Below are 25,425 nucleotides of genomic sequence, written 5' to 3'. Positions count from 1 at the left end.
TTAATTATATTTCAATACATAAAATTAAATAAATTTAGCAAGGATCAAGCTAAATTTTCAAATGCGTGGTTTTCGTCACAGAAACAGAATGTTACTAATGAGTGAATGTGTTATGAAACAGCATAAAGCCATTCCTCCCCGTCCCAGAAACGAAAGACCTCGGTGGTCCCCATTCTAACCTGCATCTGTTTATAGCTCTCCTGCTCTCTCTTCAGGGCGGCGTCAGCTTCATGCAATCTCTCCTGAAGAGTCTGCAGCGCTTGATTCTGTAGGCTGCTACCTTCGCTGTGATCCTGCATTATTCTAAAAGAAAACACATCACCTGAAACAACTCATTTCCAAGTGTACAGGTGATAAGGTAGAATAATTTTTAGAGCATCAGCTTGTAAGCACAAAAAAGATGGTTTAACTAAAACATTCTTAAAGAAATTTTTTTCTCTTTTAATGGAATGTAATCTATATTTTTAGGCATCCAAATGTAAGCACACACCACGTATCACTGTATGTTGAAAGACTAATGACAGTATGGTCTTCAAATATTTTTAAATTCAGAATTCGCTAACAATGCACCTCAAGATTCAAACAATAAATCCATTTTCCTTAACACACATTTTCCAAGATTACCAAAGATAAATTTTCCCTCTTGTAAATCTCCAAAAGCTAAATTTTAATAAGGCAGTACATATTGCAACGTTTATCATTACTTATATAGAAAGCATGATTCTAGCTCCTTTTTTCATTATTCATAGAATTGGCTACCGTGATTTTTCACTCTGTAAGGCTTCTAATGCTTCCGTGCGAGCGCTCAGGAGCTGGTCAGCTTCTTGCAGCCTCACTTTCAGTATGGCCAGCTGGGAATCCTTCGCAGCCACTGCTTCGGTCAGGTCATCTACCTGGGCTCGAAGTTCCCGACTTATTCGATCACTCTTTGAATGGTCAACATTCCACTTTTCAACTCTTGCTCTTGCTTTGTTTAATTCTAAAAAAAAATACAATTTCTCTATTCAAGCAAACACTTCTTTCTCTGAGCACACAGAGATTCTCCTTTGAGTCTCTTTAGTGTTTTACTTATTGCCAAAATTAGGAGCTTACAAATATCTCCAAATTTATTACTCCAAATGGGCCACTCATTTTTCAAGGCCGACATTCACCCTTATATTACAGTTGAAAGGGTGGAAAGGGGCATGACGCTAGCTGCTCTTCTACAAATGTTTTCTCTGGAGACACAGCATAAAGCATCTGGGAGCCAAGGCCAGTAGATAGTGGGGAGTTCACAAGACTAAAATGGTCAATGGATTGGTGGAGTTCTGCCAGACACAGGAAAGAAAGCAAATCCAACTCAAGGGTAGATAATGTCCACCCCAGTAAGGCCAAACAAACAAAAACAAATGCTGAAGAGAAACACAGAAAAGAATATGTTTCTTTCCATTACTGTGGCAAAAAGATGCTATTCTTTTAACCTAGGAAATTGGTGCAGAAAGAGCAATGCAGTGCAGATTTCCATACCCTCATGTACTATCTGTAATTGCAGTTTACCAGCAAAAAAACCTTTTTTTTTAAGTTGATGCAAATTGTACAGGGTCTCAGGGAAAGCTCTATTTCTATGTCTATATCAGTCTGGGTAAGGTGAAGCCTTTTCTAAAGTCAGTCCAACGAGTCTTAAACTATCCTATTGCACTCTGCAGGGGCTCCATCCATGTCTTGGCAAAACTCTTCCCACAGTCCCCACACTTCTTTTGAATCACCACCAGGAACCAAGGCAGAGATTTCTCCTCTCTTTTGTTTTCTCCTCAGCCACACTTACAATAGCACTAACATACTGCCCCGTCACTACCTCAGTCATGGGATTATTTACTTTTTAATTATCCATTTCTGAGGAAGCTGTGGGTTTTCTATTCTAGGGTCACCTCACTGCACAATTCCAGAGGACACTATTCAAACTGAACTCCACGTTCATTTGACGTCCCCTGGAGCAGTGCAATACTGTGACCTTGCCTACAAGAGCCTCCCACTCTGTTTAATCCCACCTATGGTTCATGAACAGTTCCTCTCGAAAGCTCAGAATCAATTAATAAAATAAACCCGCTGACTACTCACGTTCTGCCCTTCTCAGTTCTTAAATTTCATGGTTCTAAGAATGGCCAAACAAGCCAGTGTTCTCGGTTTCAGGTTGGGAGGAGAATGATTGGTCCCTTTTCCAAATCTGGGCCCTATATTACTATGAAAACACTATTTTACAAGTCTTTAACCAAGTTTTTAGTTTATTTTTGAAACGTTAAATTCCTAATCCTGAACAATTTAAATAAGGCTCTACCTTCTTGAGTTTCCTTGGATCTTTGAAGTAGTGAGGCCATTTCCTGATTTAAAGACTGAACTTCATTCCTCAGCAGTTGATTCTCCAGTCGAAGATTAGACAGTTCATGTGATTTGCCGTCATCAGTAGGAGCTGGGTTGTGATCAGCGCAGGCAGCATCTGACGATACATTTTCCTTTGAAGAATCCTCTTGGACTTCATGGCCAGAATCTGTATTATTAGAGGTTTCTGTAAAAAAGGAATACATTTTTGTTACATTGGAACGCTCACTACATACACATCAGTAGCTTACTTTGGTAGAAGGTCTTTTGGCTCAAGTTGACTGCTACAGCTAAAATACCGTAACAAGTAAACAAATTCTCAATCGACTTCCCTCTGATGAAATTTCATTCTCATACATGGAGCTTTATAGACCTCTAAGGATCCTCAAAATCTGGATACAATGAATGAATGGTGATAAAGAATAGATAAAAGAATACTGTTCTGGGAAGGAGAAAATCAGAGATAATTTAAGTGGTTGGGTTGAGATATAAATAGTTTTGGTCTCCCTTTTGTCCTTGAATTATTTTTGAAAAAAAGGGAGAAGTCTCAACAGTAAAAATAATGGAAAGGCACAAAAGAACAGTTGTGGGTTTCAGGGCAAGGAGAGTAGTAACAGATCAGAGCCACTTGCTACATAGCAAAGCAGAGTCTAAAATGCCTTACCTAAAGAGGCAGAGATTCGTGAATTCAGATTCATCCTGTTTTTAATCTGCTACTAAATGTGATACAAACACACTTTTTACTTACTCTAAAAAAAATTAGGTATGTGCTAAAAAACAAACTCTATCTAAATGATAAAACAGACCCAAACTATAACTGTATGGGCAAAAGACTTGACACTTTACAAAGGAAGATAAACAAATGATCAATAATCATATGAAAAAGTTCTCAACATCGTTAGTGATCAAAGAAATGCAAATTAAAACCCCAATGAGAACTGACAAACACCCACTAGAATGGCTAAAATTAAAGACAACACCGAATGCTGACAGGGATATGGAGCAACTGGAACTCCCACAGATTGCCAGTGGGAGTATAAATGGTGTAACCACTGTGGAAAAAGGTTTCACAGTTTCTTATGAAATTAAACACGCACCTACCGTGTGACCCAATAATTCCATTTCTAGATATTTAACCAAGAGAAAAAAAACACTTTCCCACAAAAGACAAGTACTGTACAAAATTGTTCACAGCAACTTTATTTACAATAACCAGAAACTGAAAGCAACCTCAATGTCCATAAAAAAGAATGGATAAATTGTGGATAACAGACTACTACACAATAAAAAAGAACAACCTATTGATATATCCAATAACATGGATGAATCTCACTGACATATTAAGTCAGATAAGAAAGTGTATATAGTATATGATTCCATTTTTATGAAGTTTTAAAACAAAAACTAACCTAAGGTGAAAAAAATCAGAACAGAGGGTGCTTGGGGAGATGGGGTGGGGAGATTAACTGGGAAGAGACATGAGGAACTTTCTGGGCCAAAGGAAATGTTCCTTATCCTAATACAGCTGTGGGTTACCTGGGTATAGCCATTTGTCTGTAGAGCCAAGATCTGTGCATTTCAACATACATAAAACAAATTATGAGACAAACAGGGAAATTTGAGCACTGACTAGGTCCTAGATGATACTAAGGAATTACTAAGTTTTTAAGGTGATAATGGTGCAGATATTTGTTTTTAATGCTTGTATTTTTTCAGAGTAATAAAATGAAGTATTTATAAAAGAAATAATATGAGATCTGTGATTTGCTTCAAAATAATTCTGTGGAGGATAGAGGTAAAGGAAGGGGTGGCAAATGGCAGGGTATAAATGAAACAAGAATGGCTATGAGCTGTCGATTACTCTGGCTGGATAATAAGTAATACAAGGTGGGGAGTGGTCATCAATCAATCTCTACTTTGGTATGTTTGACATTTCCAAAACAAAGATTTTAAAAAGAAATAAAGTATATATCCAAACTTGTGGGATATATACAGTCACACACCACTTAATGACAGGGATATATTCTCAGAAATGCATCGTTAGGTGATTTTGTCATTGTGAGAATCTCAGAGTGTACTTACACAAACCTAGATGCTATAGCCTACTATACACCCAGGCTCTAAGGTACTAATCTTATGGGACCACCATCGTATATGTGGTCCTTCATTGACAGATACGTCATCAAGAGGGGCATATCTGTATCTAAAGTAGTATTTAGAAGGACATTTATAGTCTTAAATATTTATATTAAAAATGAAAGGAAGGAAGAATTAACAGTTATCCATCCATGTTAAGGGTTATAAAAACAGCAAAATAAACCCAAAGAAAGCAGAAATTAACAATAGACCAGAAAGGAACAAAACAGAAAAGAAACATATTAGAGAACATAAAGATAATTTATGCCAATAAATTTTTAAATGTACATGTTGAAACCCATCAAACTGTATACTCTAAGTAAGTGTAGTTTATTGTATGCCAGTTATACTTCATTAATGTTATTTTTTTTTAGATTTTATTTTATTTTCCCTTTTTCTCCCAAAGCCCCCCGGTACATAGTTGTGTATTTTTAGTTGTAGGTCCTTCTAGTTGTGGCATGTGGGTTAATGAGTGGTGCCATGTACACGCCCAGGATTCGAACCGACGAAACCCTGGGCCGCTGAAGCAGAGCGTGTGAACTTAACCACTTGGCCACGGAGCAGGCATCTATTTTTTTTAAAAAACAAGCATTTAGCACAGAGCCAGATAATATCTGGCAGGTAGTATCTGTGATCAAGCTTTGGTTTCTGCAGGGTTAGTATAAATGATTAGATTAGTATCTGATTGTGTTAAAGTTTCAGCTGTGACACCTTCATTATTTTCCTGAAATTAAGCAAAATATAATGCCCCCAAAAGTATACAAAATAGACAAATGCTTAGACTATAACTCACCAAAATCAAATAAATGGAAAACAAAATGAATCAATAGTTAAAATCTTCCAGTAAGAATACCCCAGACCCTGATGGTTTTACCAGTGAGTTTTAGTAAACATTTAGGGAATAAACAATCTCAGTCTTACATCAAATAATTAAGACAACAGGAAAAGAGGGAACACTTTCCAATTCATTTTATAAGGCTAACATAACTGTAATACTAAAACCTAACTATATTACAGGTCAATCTCACTTATGAAATAAATGCAAAAGTCCTAAACAGAGCATTAGCAAACTGAAAGTTAAGTTTGGTTTTAGGTTTTAAAAAAATCAACTGATTTGTATACCCTATTATTAAAGAAGAAAAGTCATATGATATCTCATACATACAGGAAAAACGGGCTAAAAATTCAACAAAAAAACCTCAAACTAGATATATACGGAAACTTCCTTAGCCTGATAAAAAGTACCCATGAAAAACCTAACACAAACATCATACTTAGTGAAAGACTCAAAGCATTCCCTTTGTGATATGTACAAGACACAAAATTGGTTTTCAGTCCTAGCCAATGCAGTAAAGCAAGAAAAAATTTTTTAAAAAGATAAAAGGGTTAAGAAGAAACCAAACTGTCATTATCCACATATGATATTATTGTGTTGTTGAAAATCTAAATGAATATACAGAAAAATAAAAAGAGTTATCTTTTTTTTTTAAGATTTTATTTTTCCTTTTTCTCCCCAAAGCCCCCCAGTACATAGTTGTGTATTTTTAGTTGTGGGTCTTTCTAGCTGTGGCATGTGGGATGCCGCCTCAACATGGCTTGATGAGCTGTGCCATGTCCACATGCAGGATTCAAACCCGAGAAACCCTGGGCCGCCAAAGCAGAGTGCATGAACTTGACCACTCGGCCCGGTGGCCGGCCCAAGAAGAGCTATCCTTGACACACAGGTTGCTGTCTGTCAAAAAACAATACACCAGCAAGAAACAAAGTAAAAATTTTAAAGGGATACCATTTATAATAGTTTCAAAAAATATACACTACCAGGAATAAATCTAACAAAAAGTATGCAAGACCTTCATGGAGAAAACAGTAAAATCTTAATAAAAGACATTTTAAAGATAAGTTAAAATTATATCATGTTAATGGGTTAGAAAACTCAATATTATAAAGATGCTGATTCTCACCCAACTGTCTATATAGGAGCAACAGACTCCAATAAAAAGACCGACAGAATTTTTGGGAAACTTAGCGAGCAAATTCTAAAATGCAAAGTGATGTATAAAAGTCCAAGAACAACCAAAACACTCTCGAAGAAGGACGAAGTGGTAGAAGTTGCTCTATGAGATACCGAGATACATTATAAAGATGGTATAAAGACATTATTAAGACAGTATGGCACTGGCACAAAGATAGACAAATAAACCAATGAAACAGAATTTCGTGCCCAGAAACAGAGCAACGTAAAGACGGATATTTGATAGAGAACAGAGGTAGTATTACAGATCGATAGGGAAAAGAAATATTTTCAATAAATGATGCTGAGATAACTCATTTCCAAATGGGAAAAAATGAAATTAGATGCCTACCTCACATCATTCATAAAAAACAACTTTAGGTAAACATCTAAACATGAAAGGCAAAACTATAAAACCTTTAGAAGATAATATAGGAAAGTATCTGTAAGATCTTAGGATAGCGAAAAATTTTCTAAGACACAAAAACACAAACCATAAGGAAAAGACTGATAAACTCATCTAAATTAAGAACTCTATTCAATTAGACACCAGAGAGAGGGATAAAACTGGAGGCGGATGAGAAAGAATTACCATCTGGAATATATAACGAATATCCATGAGGGCCAGCCCCGGTGGCCTAGTGGTCAAGTTCAGCATGCTCCACTTCAGCGGCCTGGGTTTGGTTCCCCGGCACGGACCTACACTGCTCTGTTAGTGGTTGTGCTGTGCTAGCAGCCCATATACTAAAAGATAGGGGAAGACTGGCATGATGTTAACTCAGGGTGAAATCTCCTCTGCCAAAAAAAAAAAAAAAAAAAAAGACTATCCCTGAGTCAACAAGGAAAAAGACAGACAATCCACTGGAAAAAAACTGATCAAAAACTTAAATAGGCCGTTCCCAAAAGATAAAACCTCAACAGTCAAACATTTGAAAAGATGTTCAACCTCATTAGTAATGAGAGAAGTAAAAAATAATGACAAACCTTTTCACGCATGATTAGCAAAACATAAAAAGTTGTATTAAAAATATCAAGTACTGGTGAGAATGCAGAGCAAAATGAACTCTTAACCACAGCTGAAGTATAAATTGGTACAACCTCTTCAGAAAACAACTTTGGCATTCATTACTAGTGCAGTTGAACACTGTCACCCCCAACAACTCAGCGATGCCCTTTCGAGGCATTTCAAGGCCTCAGAGGGCACTGGTTCTCAATCTGGGGCAATTCTGCCCCCCAACTGACGTTTGGCAACACATGAAAACATTTTTGGCTGTCACAACTGGGTGTGCTACTGGCATCAAATGGGTTAAGAGGCCAGGGATGCTGCTGAACATCCTAGAACGGACAGGACAGCCTCACACAACAAATTATTTGGCCCAAAATGTCAACAGTCCGAAGATTGAGGGACCCTGCCCTAAAGAAACAAAACCTAATTTTTATAACTGCCACGTACTACCTGGTTCTAACTTACCTCCCTGTCAACCAGGCTTTCTTTGATCTATCCTTTACAGCAGGAAGATAATTCATGTCAACTTCAGCTTAAAAGACCTCTATTAGCACGACATTGCTATGGCACTTTCAACTTTTATTGGCCTAGCAACCACCTGGAGAATGAAAAGATTCAGATGTCCCGGCTCCATCCTCAGAAAATCTGATTCAGGAGGTCTGGGGCGGCACCCAATAATTCATTTTTTATTAATCACACACGTGATTCTAATGCAAGTTGTCCAGAGAACACCTTCAAGAATGACTTATGGGAATAACGAGTTTAAACAAGTAAACAGCGGCATACAATGGCCTTCACAAACAGGCCCCAACTTTCCTTGCTGGCTTCATTTTCTTCATTGCCGTCCATCGCATACTCACTGTTCCCAGCGAGTATGGGAATCTCTGCACCGACTGCTGTCTCCAGGCCCTCTTCTTTTTCACCTGAAAAACTCCTATTCACTCTTTAAGACCCAGTTCAAGTTACAGACCCCTGTGAATCCCTACCTGAATACCTTAGGCAATTACTTTCTCCTTTATGTTTCCACAACACTCGGACCAGACCTCAATGACATTTACTACACTATATGTAAATTATGTTTACATGTCTGTCTCACCCACTAGACCATGACCTATTCACTTCTGTATCCTGGCACCAGGATAAATATATAAATATATTTATATATTTATAAATATATAAATATATTTATATATTTATAAATATATATATAAATATATAAATATTTTTATAATTAATCAAAAGGTAGTTGAGAAGAAATTTAGGGGTGTGCATTCATAATTAATCAACTGCTATTGCATCCTCCTGTCTTAAAAGCCCAAAACCCTTACCTCTTTACCACTTTTTTGTCTTGAAGATACAAGACAGTTTTTTTTTTTTTGAGGAAGATTAGCCCTGAGCTAACTGCCACCAATCCTCTTCTTTTTGCTGAGGAAGCCTGGCCCTGAGCTAACATCTGTGTCCATCTTCCTCTACTTTCTATGTGGGATGCCTGCCACAGCATGGCTTGCCAAGTGGTGCCACGTCCGCACCCAGGATCTGAACTGGCAAACCCCGGGCCACCGAAGTGGAACATGCGCACTTAACCGCTGCACCACCAGGCCGGCCCCAAGACAGCTTTTATTCACTAACAGTCAAGACTGGGGGAGAAGCTATAACATTTAGGAACGTAACAACCTTCCATTAATCATCAACTTTATACGAATCCCTGCAAGAACCTATCATGTTTATCACTACTTTAAAATGGTTAGTAGGTGCTTGAAATAGTCACATTACCACGTTAACCTCATTTCTGCACATGAGAAGATGTACATGTGGGGATAATTCCACAGCAAATTAAACTGACAACCAGAATTCTATGCTTTTACTTCACTACTAGGTCAATGCTTTCGACCCGTCAACTGGGATCAAAGTTCAGTCTCTCAGTTTCATTTCTGGGCAAGGCAGGAAAACAGAACAAAAGAAAAAACTCATAACCCAGAATATATGCGAAGGACAGCCTCCTGTCATTTTTATAATCCCAATGACAAAAAGAAACGAATTGAGATAGTCCCAACTCCAAAATCATATGTTTTCTTTCAGATTTCAAAATTGTCTTTTTTGTATCTTAAAACATCTTAGAGAATCACTTTGGACACACTCTCTTAGAGGCTGGGCTACCCACAGACAACATTCAAAGGTCTCCACTATAAGTGTCTACTGAGTAATAGTGTTCCATGCTGTCTCCCTGTCTACACCACACATTTCAGAGCCTGCCCTTACACCAGTGGGGACAGGTAACAAGACAGAGCACGAGAAACACTACCAGAACGTGTTAGGCTATAACAACACATCCAATTTGCTTAACTCTAAAAGAAACAGAGGACCGATTAACTACCATGGCTTTGGCTCCCAGAAGGATTTTCTTCGACGGTTTTGATGGTGGTTACGCTGGTGTTCACAGAACTGACACTAGCTGTCCGAGAACTCTGAAGGACAGGCGTCTTGCCCCTTTCTTTTTTGATTTCCACCCTCCCGGCAGGTTCCTTCTGTGAACTATTAAGAAAATCAAACAGCAGCTCATCATCAGGTTCTGATTTTTTCCTTCGAACAAACTGGGACGAAGGCCTAGGGACTGATGCGTTTTCAACAGGGTGGGAGGCCTCCACTGACGTCCTGGATCCTACTGTCACATTTGCAGTGCCAGCTAAGATGGTGGCCTTTTGATTTCTAATGTTGTCAGCTGCTGAGGAAATATAAGTAGCTCCAGGTCCAGTCTGATACGACAAATCTGCATTTTGCTGGTGAAGGTCAGGATAGTCGGTATTTTTGCTGTATATGATGTTGCTTGTGTTCTCTTTTCTACTGAGAGCAGTTGCAGCCCCTTGATCAACTCGGTTTAAAAGATCTTCTGCCTTTCCAGCAAGATCAGCAAACCAAGACATGATGGTAGCAGAATAATCCTATTGGTGAACCTGTAAAAAGGACATAAAGTGGAAAGTGATCAGTGTGGCACAACAGCAGAGCACAGTGGTCAAGGCCAGGCTCTGGAGTCAGTCCTGGCTTGAAAGCCTAACCCTGCCCCTTACTAGCTACGTAACCTTGAACAAACTACTTAACTGAAACTGAGAAACTTTACCTAGAAAATGAGGAAAATAATTGTTACATTTTAGGATGGTTTTAAGGTGAAATAATATATCCAAATGGCAAATGATTAATATGGCAAAATTCCACTACAACCAAATAAAAACCGTAATTCCCTGAAGTTCGTTTGAAGGTGCTAACACTCGAAGAAGCAATACAAAATCTATCTTCATGTTAAAATGCAGCGCTATTAAGGATACTTTAGGTGTGCACGTACATAACCTGTCTAATGTACATCTTGAATAGGACCCACCATGTACACATTAAGCTAGGTTCAGAATAAAAAAATACGATGGCATAGCCATTCATCTGATACATGTATTTGAGTACTTATGACGCGCCACAATGACTCAGAATAACGATGAAGTAATCAGTCCTTACATACAGAAGAAGGAGTACTGTATAAAAAAGTCAACAAGCATCTCTTGAATGTACACATTGTTCCTTTCGCCTGCAACACTTTCATGGTTAACTCTTTCCTATTCTTACTGTTCACTTGAATGTCAGTCACCTGCTCCAAAAACGGTGCTCTTTCTTTCCATCTAAATTAGGTCCTATCATTCTCCGATCACATGTTATTCTTTTCCCTCACAGCCCTTCGGGTTTTATTACTACGTTCCTTTTTTTTTCTCTCTCTCTCCCTATTGGGGAAGGGGGGGAGGTGAGTGGGTGGATTAAGGCCAGGTCTGTTGTGCTCACCAATGAATTCCCAGCATCTAGCACAGGGTGGGCACCCATAAACACTGCTGAATGGAATTAGTTTTTATGCGTCAGATGCCGTGCAAACATTATCTTTATTACATATAACTTTCACAACCACATTATGTGGTAAGCAGCACTGTTTCTCACAAATGGGGAAAAGGCTTACAAAGATTCCAGAGTTTAGATGGCAGCTCAGATCCTCAAATCTTAGCGAGCCAGACCCCCTCCTTAACCCCTGCCTTCCCCATCTAGTTTCTCAGTATCTGAGTAACCCCAAGAAGAACTTACCCTCTATACCTGTTCCTCACAAAATGGGACTATTATGTGCCTGTGTATTCGGCTGAGTTTATGCGCAATCAAACCAAAATGGAGGTAAAATGCTTTGTAACGTATAAAACTCTCTACAGATGTAAGGCATTATTCTCAAGTAAACACTGTTGGTGACTGGGGGGCAAATTACCTCTCCTAATAAAGCAATCAAAACACACATTAATTCCTTATACCTCACCTCCCATTTTAAAGTTAATAGGACTTTAAAATAAAAGCACGCGGCTTAATGTTGATTAGCCAATTAAACAAATACTAAGATGTGCCCTGGGCACTTGCCCCATTGACAAGCATCTCGAACGGACTTCAGAGGCACAGAGCCCCCAGATAATTCCTCTGGCACCGTCCCAGGAGGGGCCCACACCGAGGTGGAGAGAGGGTGGGCGTGCTAGGACGGGGTGGGTCTGCAGGAGGCGGGGCAGGGCCGGCTGGAAGGCCAGGCGTCAACACAAAGGGAGGGAGGCTGGCGGTCGGTGGGACGGTCCGGGGAGTGTCAGTCGGTGGATCCCACGTAGGCGAGCGCAGATGCCCACTTCGCTCCCCACCACCTGGTTGAGCCTCCAGAGCGAGAAGAGTGGTCAAACCACACTGAGGGTGGAGGGAAAGAGGAAGAGGGGGCACTAAACAACGTCGGCTGAGGCCCAAGGGGGCTCTCCTGCCTCCTCCCTCACCCCCAACCGGGCAGAGAGACCAGAGTCCACGCCCCCGCGCCTCAGGCCGTTAACGCCCCAGACCGACCCGTCTGCGCACTGGGCCCTCGCCGCCGCCTCACCTGAGGACTCGGGAGCCGCCGCACCGCGGCCTTGTCGTCGTCCTGGGCCGCCCCTCCCTCAGCAACTGGCCGAGAGAGGGCCCAGGCCGAGGGAACACCGTCCGCAACCTGCCGCGGCCCGGCTCGTCTTCCGGGAGACGTGGAAGGGCGGCGAGGACCCCAAAACAGAGTGGCTTCCGAGCTGCCTGAGCAGCCGGGAACCGAGAGCAGCCACCTGGTGGCGACTCAGGCGGCGGCGCCGACAGCTGCGGGGTCCTCGCGCCTGGCCACGCCCCGTGGCGAGACAGGGCCGGGGCGGGGCTGCGTGCGTGTGACGTAGCTCACCTCTCCCGGACGACGTCCTCCACGCCGCAGGCACAACATTGGAGGCCACGCCCACCACAGGCGGGGCCCCACTGCGGCGCACGTGGGTGTCAGAGGCGGCGCCCAGCCTGGAAGGAATTTGCGGCCTGAAGTGGGCGGGATCTGAGAACCCGGTGGACCGGTCCGCTTTCACCTGTGAGGGTTCCGCCTCCCCCTTCAGTTTTACGCTTGAGGATTCTGAGGCCTACCGCAGGATCCCTGATTTCATGCAGCGTACTTTCTAGCGGCAGAGACATATTGAATAAATCCGTGAGTGAACAAGACAATTTCAGTGTTACCAGAGCTGTGAAGACAAGATAACAAGGAGAAGTAACTGGAGATGGAGGAAGCTCTTTAAATGGTGTGGTCAGGAAAGGTCTCTCTAAGGAAGTGACATTTGAGCTGAGACCCAAAAGATGGAAAAGGCCAGTAAAGGGCTTTACATACGATTCATTGAATATTTGAAATTAGTCTAAGTCCACCTTCGGTAATTCAGTAAATACTCAGCGCCTGCTTTGTGTACAGGATTGGGCTAATTCGGCCCTAATGACAAGACTGCAACATAGTCCCAAGGATCCCCGTTTTCCCCGTTTTCAGGTTGAGGAAACTAAGGCTCAGAGAGGTTGAGTAATTTAGGTCATCTGCCCTAATAAGGAGTCCACATTACTCCAAAGCCTGTGCCCTTAGACACCATGTTGTCTCCAAATTAAATATTGGAAGTGATTACAACTCCTTTTCTTCCTCTCTAGTCAGGTTCAGCCTAATCTAATGAACAGAAAAACTTTCAGCAGCACCGGGAGATAATAATAACAGCATCTAACGCTCATTGAGCCCCTATTAAGTGCAGAATACTGTGTTAAGCGTCGGATGTGCTTCACCTCATTTAATTCTCACAACAAGGTACTATTACTATCCTGTGGTAGATGGTATTGTTGTTCCCAACTATTAAGTAGCTCTTCCTGTTAAGGACTATACAGCACCGCTGGTTGCCATGTGACTGCACTGCCTCCTCTAGGAAAAGTGTCCTGTCTGCCTCAATGATGTCAGGCTTGATCATGTGACTTGCTTTGACCAATGGAACGTGAACAGAAGCACCTTTCACTCCATCTGAACAGAAGTGTTAGGAACCATTATGTATTTCCACCAGCTGTTTTGATCTTTTTCCTCTCTCATGAGAATGGCCTGTCCCAGATGGGGCTGCTCCCTATCCCAAGGTCCTGGAAGGAAAACGAGATGTAAAACAGCCCACATCTAACATGTCACATGACTGAAAAATAAACCTTTGTTTTATTTTTTTATTTATTTTTAAAATTTTATTTATTTATTTTTTTTGAGGAAGATAAGCCCTGAGGTAACTACTGCCAATCCTCCTCTTTTTTGCTGAGGAAATCTGGCCCTGAGCTAACATCTGTGCCCATCATCCTCTACTTTATATGTGGGATGCCTACAACAGCATGGCTTGCCAAGCGGTGCCTTGTCTGCACCCGGGATCCAAACCAGTGAACCCCGGGCTGCCGAGAAGCAGAATGTACGAACTTAACCTCTGCGCCACGGGGCCAGGCCCTAAAACTTTGCTTTTAGACACCACTGAGATCTGGAATTGTTTCCTACACAGACTTACCTAATGATATCTGACTAATACATACCCCCGTTTTACAGATGAAGATGTGGAGACTTAAAGAGGTTTAGTTACTTTCCTATAGTCGCCCAGGGAGTAAGTAGTACATCTGAGATTCAAACCTAGGTCAATATGACTCCAGAAATGATGCTCTTAACCACTGAAGGAGTGAGAATGAAGGAAGTTGAAGTTCAGCCAAGTCTCCCATGTGAAAAATAATTGGCAGTGGGCAGGCCCCCAAAAAAGTGTTTAAAGAATTCCCACATATACCGTCCAAGCAAGTCAGCATATAGGGACCTACCACCCAGAAGTCATTGAGGCCAGGCTGGATTAACCAGAGAAATAGCACACCCAAAAGAAAGAGATTACAACCTTGCCCAGTGGGTAAGAAAATTTGCCTTTTCCTTCCCGCTTCTTCCTTGCCCTAATGCCACCAGAGGAGCTACCTCCTTGAAAAGGAAGGAGAAGAAATGTGTGAGGACCAGATTGAGACTCTGGCCTCCACTCCATATCTCTGGTGCAACCAAGCTGGTCTGCTCCAGGGGCCAGGGAGGAGAAGAGTTCTGAATAGAGCTAAGAATGAAGTTTTAAACAAACAGGGCTGTATTGTGAATTCTGAAATGGCAGAGGGGGGAGCCCAGCAAATCCTTTCCCCCCCAAACAATGATAAAATTGGACAAAATTGTGAAAAACGATTAACTCCCTGGAAATCAACCATAGGCACAACACAAATTAAGAAACGTTTATTCAAGAAAAACTATTAAAATCCGGCTAAGTGAGATCATGTGACATTTTAGCCCAGGGAAATTCCCAATCCTCCCTCCCCACTCCAGCTCTGTGGAGATAGTTCTACCAGGGCTGGGAAAGCTGGAGAAACCCCCAACTGTGGTGCCAGAGAAGGCCGATTTGATTTGAAGTGGAGCCAGACAAGCATCATGCCCGAGGAGAAGGCTCATTTGAGAATGCCAACCTCACAGCTGCCTGAGGTTGCAATATGGGTTGGGCAAACAACTAACTAGAACCCCTGTGGAGGTTTAATGGTGAGAACCAGGTAATGTGACAGCCATAGTGAGCTTTGATAAGCTCCCACGTACCCTGGTGGTCTGGAAGGCTGTCTAAGCTCAGGAGAATCTGGAGAGAGCCCAAGTCATCTACTCACTTCTGGCTGAACACAGTCTTACACAGATACAGAGGAGACACTAAAAAGCCCAGTAGACTAAAAGCCAGGGCAGTCTTATAAACTGTCTGAATTTTGAATGTGTTCCCCAACCCATCTTGATGACACAGGTCCATCAAGAAATGGTAGAAGCTTTACTGGCTCAAGGTATTGACCAATCTTTGACTGAATGCTAAGCTATGTTGACCCTGGTGAAACCTCTAGGAAACCAGCCTTAGAAATAAAAATTAAAAAAAAAAATACAAACCTGAACATAGACATCAGTGGTAACACACTGTTGAGGAGGGAAATTTTGCAGAATTAGTCCAGACAAGTCATTAAACAAACAAACATACATAAACTATACAAACAAACAAATATATACACTATACAAACAAACAAGCAACAAAAAACACATCCCCACTGGGGCAGATCAGAACACAAAGTTGCTGCAATATATTACCTAAAATGTCCAGTTTTCAAGAAAAAATTAAGAGACATGCAAATGAACAGGAAAATGTGACCATACATGGGGGGGGGGGGAATCAATATAAACGCTCTGAGATGTAGGACTTAGCACACAAGGACGTTAAAGCAGTGATCATAAGTATGTTCAAAGAACTAAAGGAAAGTATGCCCCAAATGGCTCATCAAATAGAGAACAGCAGCAAAGAGGTAGGAGTTACAAAAAAGCTATGGAAATTCTAGAGTTGAAAAGTACAATAAATATCAAAGGAAAATTTCACTAGAGGGGCTCAAGGCAGATTTGACCAGGCAGAAGAAAGAATCAGGAAACTTGAAGATAGATTGATAGAATTTGTCAAATTGATAGACAAAAAGAATGAAGAGAGTCTCAGAGATGTGGGATATTATCAAACATACCAACATATGTGTAATGGGAATCCCAGAAAGAAAGAGGGGTGGAGTGGGGAGGGAGAAAAATATTTGAAGAAAAAAAAATGGTCAAAAACGTCCCCAAATTGATGAAAACATTAACCTATGCATCTAAGAAGCTCAGTGATCTTCAGGTAGGATAAATACAAAGAGATCCACACCTGGATATTTAACAGTCAAGCTGTTGAAAGACAAAGAGAACATTTTAAACGCTGCAAGAGAAAAATGACATGACACACAGAGGAAAGAATAAAAGCTGACTTCACATCAGAAACAATGGAGCACAGAAGGCAGTGGGGGTGCCATATTTAAGGTGCTGAAGGGAAATGAACCCTGTCAATCAAGAATTCTATTTCCAGCAAAACCATCTTTCAAAAATGAAGCTAAGATAAAGACATTGCCGGATAAACAAAGACAGAGAATTTGTGGCTAGCAAATCTGCCTTACGAAAAATAATAAAGGAAATCTTTCAACCTGAAGGGGATGACACAGGTGGTAAATTGAATCTACCTGAATAAATTAAACAAAGCTGACTGTTAAATTGAGGAGAGTTATTGTGAGAAGTGGAACCATTTCCTGTCAGTGCCCCCAGGGGGCTGAGACTTCCTAATAAACTGGTTACAGTAATGTCTCAGTGTTTGCCTCCTGTGGCCGTGGAACATAAGTTCTTTATGGAGAGTGACTCCTCTTCTGTGTCTCACACCTGGCTGGCATCACAAGCTGTTACATGCTTTCTTCCACCCTATACTTCTCCTTCATAGCACTTACACAATTGTGATCACGTGAGGGAGGGCAGGGACAGTGTCTGACTTGCCTATGGCTGTATCAGCAGAGCCTAGGAAAGCACATGGCACAAGTGGATACTCTTACATATTGAGTAATGAATGAATAATAATGTCCAGTGAATTGAGATAGTGTGGTAAAGAGGCTGAAAGCAGATGATCAGAGTCCTTATTTGACTGTTAATTAGCTTCAAGGGACTTAATCTCTCTGATTGTCAATTTTATTGAGGAAAAAAAGCCTATAATGAACTAGAATAGATCTAGGCTGAAAGCAAGAAAACCTTGGTTCTGATCATGGTCTAGTTCCTAGCTATGCGAACTTGAGCAAACCACTCTATTTCCCAGGCTTCATTTATAACATAAAGATGTTGAACTAGAATTAGGGATCGTAAGTTTGCAACCTGGATTAATTGCTTTCATTGTGTTTGTTTTGTTTTAGCCATAGTACAATGTTTAATTAAAAACCCATAAAATACATTCACAGTGTGTTGACAAGAGTGTGGGGGAAATAGGCATTCTTACAAATTATTGGTAGAAATGTAAATTGATATGATCTCTATGGGGGGGCATGTAGAAATGTGTATCAACATTTTAAATGTACAAACTCCTTGCTGAGCTTGTTATTCACATGGGGAAAAAAATGAATCTTACTCCCTTGCTATAGAAGGAATGTTTGTATCCCTCCAAAACTTATGTGTTGAAATCCTAACCCCCAATGTGATGGTGTTAGGAGGTGGGACCTTTGGGAGGTGATTAGGTCATGAGGGTGGAGCTTTCATGAATGGGATTATTGACCTTTTTTTTTTTAAGGAAGATTGGCCTTGAGCTTACATCTGCTCCCAATGTTCTCCTTTTTGCTGAGGAAGACTGGCCCTGAGCTAACATCCATGACCATCTCCCTCCATTTTATATGTGGGACGCCTACCACAGCAAGGCTTGCCAAGTGATGCATAAGTCCACACCCAGGATACGAACTGGCAAACCCCAGGCTGCCGAAGTGGAACATTCAAACTTAACTGCTGTGCCACCAGTCCAGCCCCTTTTTTTCTTTTTCTCAATGTGGTAACATTGGTTTATAACCTTATATAAATTTCAAGTGTACATCATTATATTTTGATTTTTGTGTAGATTACATCATGTTCACTACCCAAAGACTAATTACCATCCATCCCCATACATATGTGCCTAGTCACCCCTTTCACTCTCCTCCCTCCCCCATCCCTTCTAGTAACTATCAATCTAATCTCTGTATCTATGTGTTTGTTGTTGTTGTTGTCTTTATCTTCTATTTATGAGTGAGATCATATGGTATTTGACTTTCTCCCTCTGACTTATTTCTCTTAGCACAATACTCTCAAGGTCCATCCACGTTGTTGCAACTGGCAAGATTTCATCCTCTTTATGGCTGAGTAGTACTCCACTGTGTATATATACCACATCTTCTTTATCCATTCATCCCTCGGTGAGCACTTAGGTTGTTTTCAAGTCTTGGCTATTATGAATAATGCCACAATGAACATAGAGGTGCATATATCTTTACACATTCATGTTTGCATGATTTTTGGATAAATACCCAGCAATGAAATAGCTGGATCATATGGTAGTTCTATTCTTAATTTTTTTAGGAATCACCATACTGTTTTCCACAGTCACTGCACCAGTTTGCATTCCCACCAGCAGTGTATGAGAGTTCCTTTTTCTCCACATCCTCTCCAACACTTGTTTTTTCTTGTCTTGTTAATTATAGCCATTCTGAGGGCGTGAGGTGGTATCTCATTGTAGCTTTGATTTGCTTTTCCCTAATAATTAGTGATGTTGAACATCTTTTCATGTGCCTCTTGGCCATCTGTATATCTTCTTTGGAAAAATGTCTGTTCAGATCTTTTCCCCATTTTTTAATTGGGTTGTTAAGTTTTTTTGTTGTTGAGATGTATGTGTTCTTTATATATTTTGCATATTAACCGCTTATCAGATATGTGGTTTGCAAATATCTTCTCCAAATTGTTAGGTTGTCTTTTCATTTTGTTAATGGTTTCCTTTGCTATGCAGAAGCTTTTTAGTTTGATGTAGCCCCATTTGTTTATTTTTTCTATTGTTTCGCTTGCATGGTTGGACACAGTATTTGAAAATATGCTGCTAAGACCAATGTCGAAGAATGTACTGCCTAGATTTTCTTCCAGTAGTTTCATAGTTTCAGGTGGATTATTGACCTTATAATGGAGGCCCCAGAGAGCTCCTTTGCCCCCTCCACTATGTGAGGTTATAGTGAGAAGACGGCCGCCTATGACACAGGAGCGGGTGCTCACCAGACATCAGACATGCTGGTGCCTTGATCTTAGACTTCCCAGCCTCCACAACTGTGAGGAGTAAATTTCTGTTGCTTATAAGCCCCTCAGTTTACAGTATTTTTGTTAAAGCAGCCAAAAAAGACTAAGACATCCCTGCTTTACACCATCCAAAAAAATCAGTTCCTAAAGGATTATAGATTAAAGTATGAAATGTAAAATGATAAAGCTTCTACAGGAAAACATGGAACATCTTTATGACCCTGAGATATACAAAAAAGCCTTGTATAAGACACATCCAAAAATTACTAACCACAAGAGAAAAGATTAATAATTTGGACTTTGTTAAAATTAAGAATTCCTTTTCATAAAAAAAAATTGGATCAAAAACAATACATATATTTGAAAAGGATTTGTCTCCAGAATATATAAAGCTCTCCTAGATATCAACAAAAAGGGGCAATCAACCTAATGAAAATAAACTAATGTTTTAAATAAGCACTTCAGAGAGAAAATATCCAATTGGCCAAAAGCGCATGAAAAAGTGTTCAACACTATTGCGTCCTCAGAGAAATGCGAATTAAAGTCACAGTGAAATGCCTTCGTACATCCACCAGAACGGTTAAAGTGTAAAAAGGTGCAAAATACGAAGTACTCATGAGTTCACGGAGCTGCTGGAACACTCATGAGTTTCCAACAGGAGTGTCAGTGACAGACCCACTTGGGAGAACGTGGGCTCTATCTATTAAAGCGAAACATACCTGTTCTAGGGCAGGCATCAGTCCACCCCTAGGAGTCAGCAGTTCCACCTGAGGGAAATGGATGCAAGTGTTGGCCAAAAGTCATGTACAATGAGAATCAAGAAACTAAAACTACGTGCCACAACATGGAGGAAGCAGGCGTAGTTGAGTTAAATAAATAGTGCGGAGTTGAAAGAAGCCAGTCCCAAAGACTATGTACTATATAATTCCATTTATATGAACTTCAAGGATAGGCAGAGCTAATCTCTGATTATAGAAGTTATTTATAATAGTAATACCCTTGGTGGGGGCCAGATATTAACTAGGGATGGTCAAGATGGAGGCTTCCAGGATGCGGATAAGGTTCTATATCACGACTTTGGTGTGGATTGTGGGTGTGGGTTCATCAAGCTCTATACCTAACATTTGTTAACTTTATTGCATGTATTTTATACCTCAACTAAAACAATTTTTTTTTTCCAGTGAGGAAGATTGGCCCTGTGCTAACGTCTGTTGCCAATCTTCCTCTTTTTGCTTGAGGAAGATTGTCACTGAGCTAACATCTGTGCCAGTCTTCCCCTGTTTGTATGTGGGATGCTACCATAGCATGGCTTGATGAGCAGTGTGTGGGTCCATACCTGGGATCCAAACCTGTGAACCCTGAGCTGCTGAAGCAGAGCATGCAAACTTAACCACTATGCCAGTGGGCTGGCCCCTAAAACAATTTTTAAAAATACACATACCCTTTAGAAGGCAATTCCACTTTTAGGAAATTATCCTACAGGTATACCCACACACGTGCAAATGATGTATACAAAGTTATTGATTACAGCATTGCTTATAATAGCAAACATTGAAACCAGTTAAGTGTTCATTGATTTAAAAATCCTGAAACACTCATCCAATCGGAATACTATGTAGCTGTTTAAAAAAAATAACAGAAGCTCTTATGTAAGGATAGGAAAAGAGCTCCATGATCTTAACAATATATGTTAGAAAAGAAACCTGAAAGAAAAAAAATAGTGTTTATGGTTTACTATCATTTCTGTGAAAATATCTTCTATGGAGATAGTTTATCTCTTGAGGGACACTTTCTTTGCATCCTGGGAAGAGAGCTTGGCTGGGCCACAGGACTGAGGGAGGTTTATTCTCCAATGAATCCTCTTTGGTTTATACCCTTTGAAGTCTGTACCATGAGAATCTATTATTTTTTGAAAATAAATAACATTAAAAATTTTTTGAACTTTGAACCCCCTCAGAGAAGGATGCACTCCCCGGGTCTTCACAGCCCTGCCCTTCGGAATACCTGACACCCCCTCATTTATGTCACCTGCTCAGCCCTGCGGGCTTCCCCCAGGGATCGTCTGCCTCTCATTAGAAGATTCCTGTGTTCCCTCAGCTCCTGGGTTCTGTGCTTCCACTTCCTCGTTGAACAGACCTGAAGAATGAAGTCGTGAGCCTCTTTGTGCATTTCTATCTTCCAGCAGCAGGAGGCACTGAGTATTTAAAACTGTCTATGTATGTTCTATGTATGAGTGTCTGTTATACCTGCATTAAGTACAATGATTATTGCTGTATCCTCTTGTTTATAGAGCACAGAATGTAATATTTCCCTGAATTGACCCTGGATGATGCCCAGAAATTCATATTCCCATAGCTGTTGGAAGTTCCTCCAGATGTGACAGGCCAATTCTGTGTTTTCCATGTCATCTGGAATGCTAAACTGCTCCCAGAGATGAGTCCCTCTGCCACTGAGGCCCTGATGAAACCTCTTAGGCTCCCATCCACCCCACCTCCTCAGCCTGTCTTTGCCTCTGCTGAGAGCCCTCCAGCCCCAGCATGACCCCACCTTGGCATGGGGTCTGGGTTGAGAAGAGGCTTTGTGTTGTCCTGGAAACAGCACATGCCTGGGTATCAACAAACAGCATGCCGTGGCTTGCTTTGGCCTCGGGGACAATTCCCTCTGTCTCTTAGGGCCTCAGTTTCCTCATCTGTAAAATGGGTCAATAGTGATTTTAAAGGTGCATGTGGGTGATTGTTATGTCATAGAATTCTTTCCTTAAAGGAAATCTTATGTCTATGCCCTGTATGTAAGATACAGCAAAGTAGCGCAGTCCTGACTGAAGGGTGTGGATGAAGAGGGTGGGGGTGGAGGAGAGGGTGTGCAGAGCCCCACCTTATCATTCTCCGCCCCAGCAAGAAGCCCCTGAGATATCTCAGAGGAACCCCGACGCAGGTTAAAATGCCTTTGCACTCTTATTGGGTGATCTTTAAGAGTCCCTTCTAACTCTGCGGTGATGCGATTCTGTCAAGGCCAGTCCAGGTCCGATGCAGGCAAGGCACCTACATCTTTGTGATGTGGATCCCTTGGCAGAATTGCATTTTTGAATGCATAAAAAAACGTGCGTAGGATGACAGAGGGCACTATCTTGGAAATAAGATTGAAATACGGTTATCAAAATATTTTTAAATTTCATGATTCAGTAATCTATATACTTTACTTCTTTATCAATACATTAAATAACAATGTGTAAAATTTAATCCGGCTTCCTTGCTCTGCTCACGAGGCTCCGCGGGATCTGGCCCAGGCCCCCCTCTCAAGTTCCATCTTGAACTTTCCTCTCTTGAATGCACACGGTCCAGCCATCCCACCCTCGGGAACATTGGTCTTGATGTTCCCACAGCCCGGAAATTTCCTCTTCACGTGCCCCCACTCCCGCTCCCCACTTCTTACAGCTGGTCCTTTCCCGTCCTTCAGGTCTTCATATAAAAGTCTTCCCCCTCAGGAGGCCTTCCCTGCCACCCTGAGTAAACTAGGTCCTGTCCTTCTGCACATGGTACCTCATTCTTTTCCTTTATAATATTTATAATAATTTTATTTTGTATAGTTATAATTTGTGCAATTATAATTATGCAAATTTACGATAATTTGTATGATGTGTCTACATTATTATTTGTCTATTTATTTAGTGCCCTCTCCTCTCCGAGAAGGCATAGATCACATCTATCTTTGTTTCCCTACTGTGTGCCTAGCACCTAGGACAGGGCCTGCTACATGGCAGGTGCCTACATATTTGTTAAGTGAGTGAATGCAGTGGGCCCACTGTATGGATTAAGGAGCTAGTTCCATGAGATAGGTAGATACCTTAGAAAGAATCTATTGCATACATAAGCATCCAGCACCACACCTGGCATACAAGAGGTGCTTAATAAATGGTAGGTATGGTTTTTGTGTCCCTCTGAGTTTTCCACTCCATGTCCTTCTGCTCATTTGTCTCCATCCAAAGTCCACATCCAAAGTCTCATCTCCATCCAAAATGAATGCATGGGCCTCCTGGGCCCTCCCTTTGAGCCTGCCTGTCCTGTAAGGCCAATCTGCCTCTTTCCTTCCAAAACTCATCTCAGGTAGTTTCCCTACTTGGCTTTCAAGAACCCCAGGAACACGGAGGCAGAACAGTCTGCTGAAATGCTGGAGGCATGCCTGGCATACAAGCATAAAAAAGCCTGGTGGATTCCCCATGTCTGAGAGGAGGGGTCTTTATCACCCCTCTGGGGAGACATCATCTTTGCAGTTGGGGGTGACTTTGGTGGGGTGGCCAAGGAGCAGGGCCAGATCAGGCCCCTGCACTCAGGAGCCAGGAGGCTTGAGAGGGAGGTAAGAGTCCTGGGAAGGCAGGATGGTGAGTGGGAGCTCGCTGGTCCCAGAGGGCAAAAGGACAGAACAGATGCCTGAGTCATGTGACAGGGCCCAGAAAGGGACACTGCCGGGTCATTGCTATCATTCCCCCGTAAACTGACCACTAATCGAGATCTGGGGCTATGTCGCCCGAAAGCAAGTTGGGTAGGGATGTGGAGCCTGTAGCCCCACATAGGAGGTAGCCAAATAAACTTGTGCTTGCTTCAATTTGTGTCCCTCCAGACTGGCCTAGTCTCCCATGATTAGGGGACTGAGGCAGCCTAGCAGAGACTCAGGGCTCTGCTTTTCCTGTGCAGTGTTATTTCCTCAAAAGATGCTCACTGCTCCATTCAGACAGGTCTCCTCCCTATTCTAAAGACACACCTTGGGCCAGCCCGGCAGTGCAGCAGTTAAGTTCTCATATTCTGCTTTGGCGGCCTGGGTTCGCTGGTTCAGATCCCATGTGCAGACATGGCACCGATGGGCAAGCCATGCTGTGGCAGGCGTCCCACATATAAAGTAGAGGAAGACGGGCATGGATGTTAGCTCAGGGCCAGTCTTCCTCAGCAAAAAGAGGAAGATTGGTAACAGATGTTTGCTCAGGGCTAGTCTTCCTCAAAAAAAAAAAAAAAAAAAAAAAGACTGCCTTGTGAATTCCCCAGCTGCTGGCCTCTTTCACTCTGAGCATTCTGTCTTCCTTTCGCCCACTCACTCCATTTTTGTTGAGTTGCCTAGTCTATGCCAGGCACAGCTAGATGTTAAGGAAACAGATGAAATGCCTGCTATCAGAGTCTCTGTGCATAGACAAGCCCCAGCTGCATAGTGTGACCAGTCTTACGTCCACCTTATCAGGGGTAGGAGCAGGGACAGGTCTAGGACTAAAGTCACAAGATCTTGCCACTCTCTTCTAAGGGCACTCGTGGGCTTTCTAAGGCAGGGAATTGGGGAAAGTGGGATCCTTAAAAGGTTTCTCGTTTCTATGAACAATAAGGAATTCTTCCTTGGTTAGTACAAGCTCCTTTTCTTCTTTAAACTATCTTTTGGAAAATTCATTCATTGATTGATTCAGCAAATATTTATTGAGCATTTGCTATATGCCTGGTACAAATCTAGGTGGTGGGGATATGAACAAAACAAAAGTTCCTCTCCTCGTGGAGCTTATATTCTAGTGAAAGGAGACAGATAAAAAAATCAGTCAAATTCTTGGCATCTGAGATGGTGGGAAGATGGGGGATCAGAACTGGCCACCCCAAAATTCCTCTCTTTGCCTTGATTATTTTTAAGAACCAAAGACTGTGAAAGAAACTTTGACCTTCCCCCTACCTGCCAAAAAGAATTTAAGATAGAAGGCCTGTTCCAGGAAGGAGCTAATACGGTAAGACAACTGTAGTGTAATGTAAAACGTGTCTCTCTGGTAGACCAAGCAAACACTTGTTTAACAAACATTTGCATTTCCATCTTCATGTAAATTGCCATCATCCCCCTTGAAGCCCCAAACCACTA

The 25,425-nt window shown here is 41.6% G+C and overlaps 1 protein-coding gene across 5 annotated transcripts in view; it reads right to left on the bottom strand.

Annotated features, from left to right (window-relative positions):
* The window catches only part of GOLGA5 (golgin A5), a 50,941-nt gene extending 38,200 nt beyond the window's left edge, over window positions 1-12,741 (bottom strand). Inside the window, exons 1-6 of one of the 5 annotated variants that reach the window (XM_008528689.2) lie at window positions 12,430-12,703; window positions 11,937-12,245; window positions 9,883-10,459; window positions 2,315-2,542; window positions 760-979; window positions 180-303 (exon numbers count right to left, since the gene is read on the bottom strand). In XM_008528689.2, the coding sequence (XP_008526911.2) occupies window positions 180-303; window positions 760-979; window positions 2,315-2,542; window positions 9,883-10,429 (1,119 nt within the window). In that variant the 5' untranslated portion in view covers window positions 10,430-10,459; window positions 11,937-12,245; window positions 12,430-12,703. Of the gene's footprint in view, window positions 1-179; window positions 304-759; window positions 980-2,314; window positions 2,543-9,882; window positions 10,460-11,618; window positions 12,246-12,429 lie in introns of all 5 variants that reach the window. The other 4 variants (XM_070593105.1, XM_070593104.1, XM_008528688.2 and 1 more) reach the window with 4 other exon arrangements.
* Window positions 12,742-25,425: the final 12,684 nt, after the last annotated feature.

The sequence above is a fragment of the Equus przewalskii genome, chromosome 25 (genome assembly GCF_037783145.1).
Source record: "Equus przewalskii isolate Varuska chromosome 25, EquPr2, whole genome shotgun sequence".
Classification (NCBI taxonomy): domain Eukaryota; kingdom Metazoa; phylum Chordata; class Mammalia; order Perissodactyla; family Equidae; genus Equus; species Equus przewalskii.
The sequence above is the reverse complement of the archived record's forward strand: the minus strand, read 5'-3'. Positions and strand labels throughout refer to the sequence as shown.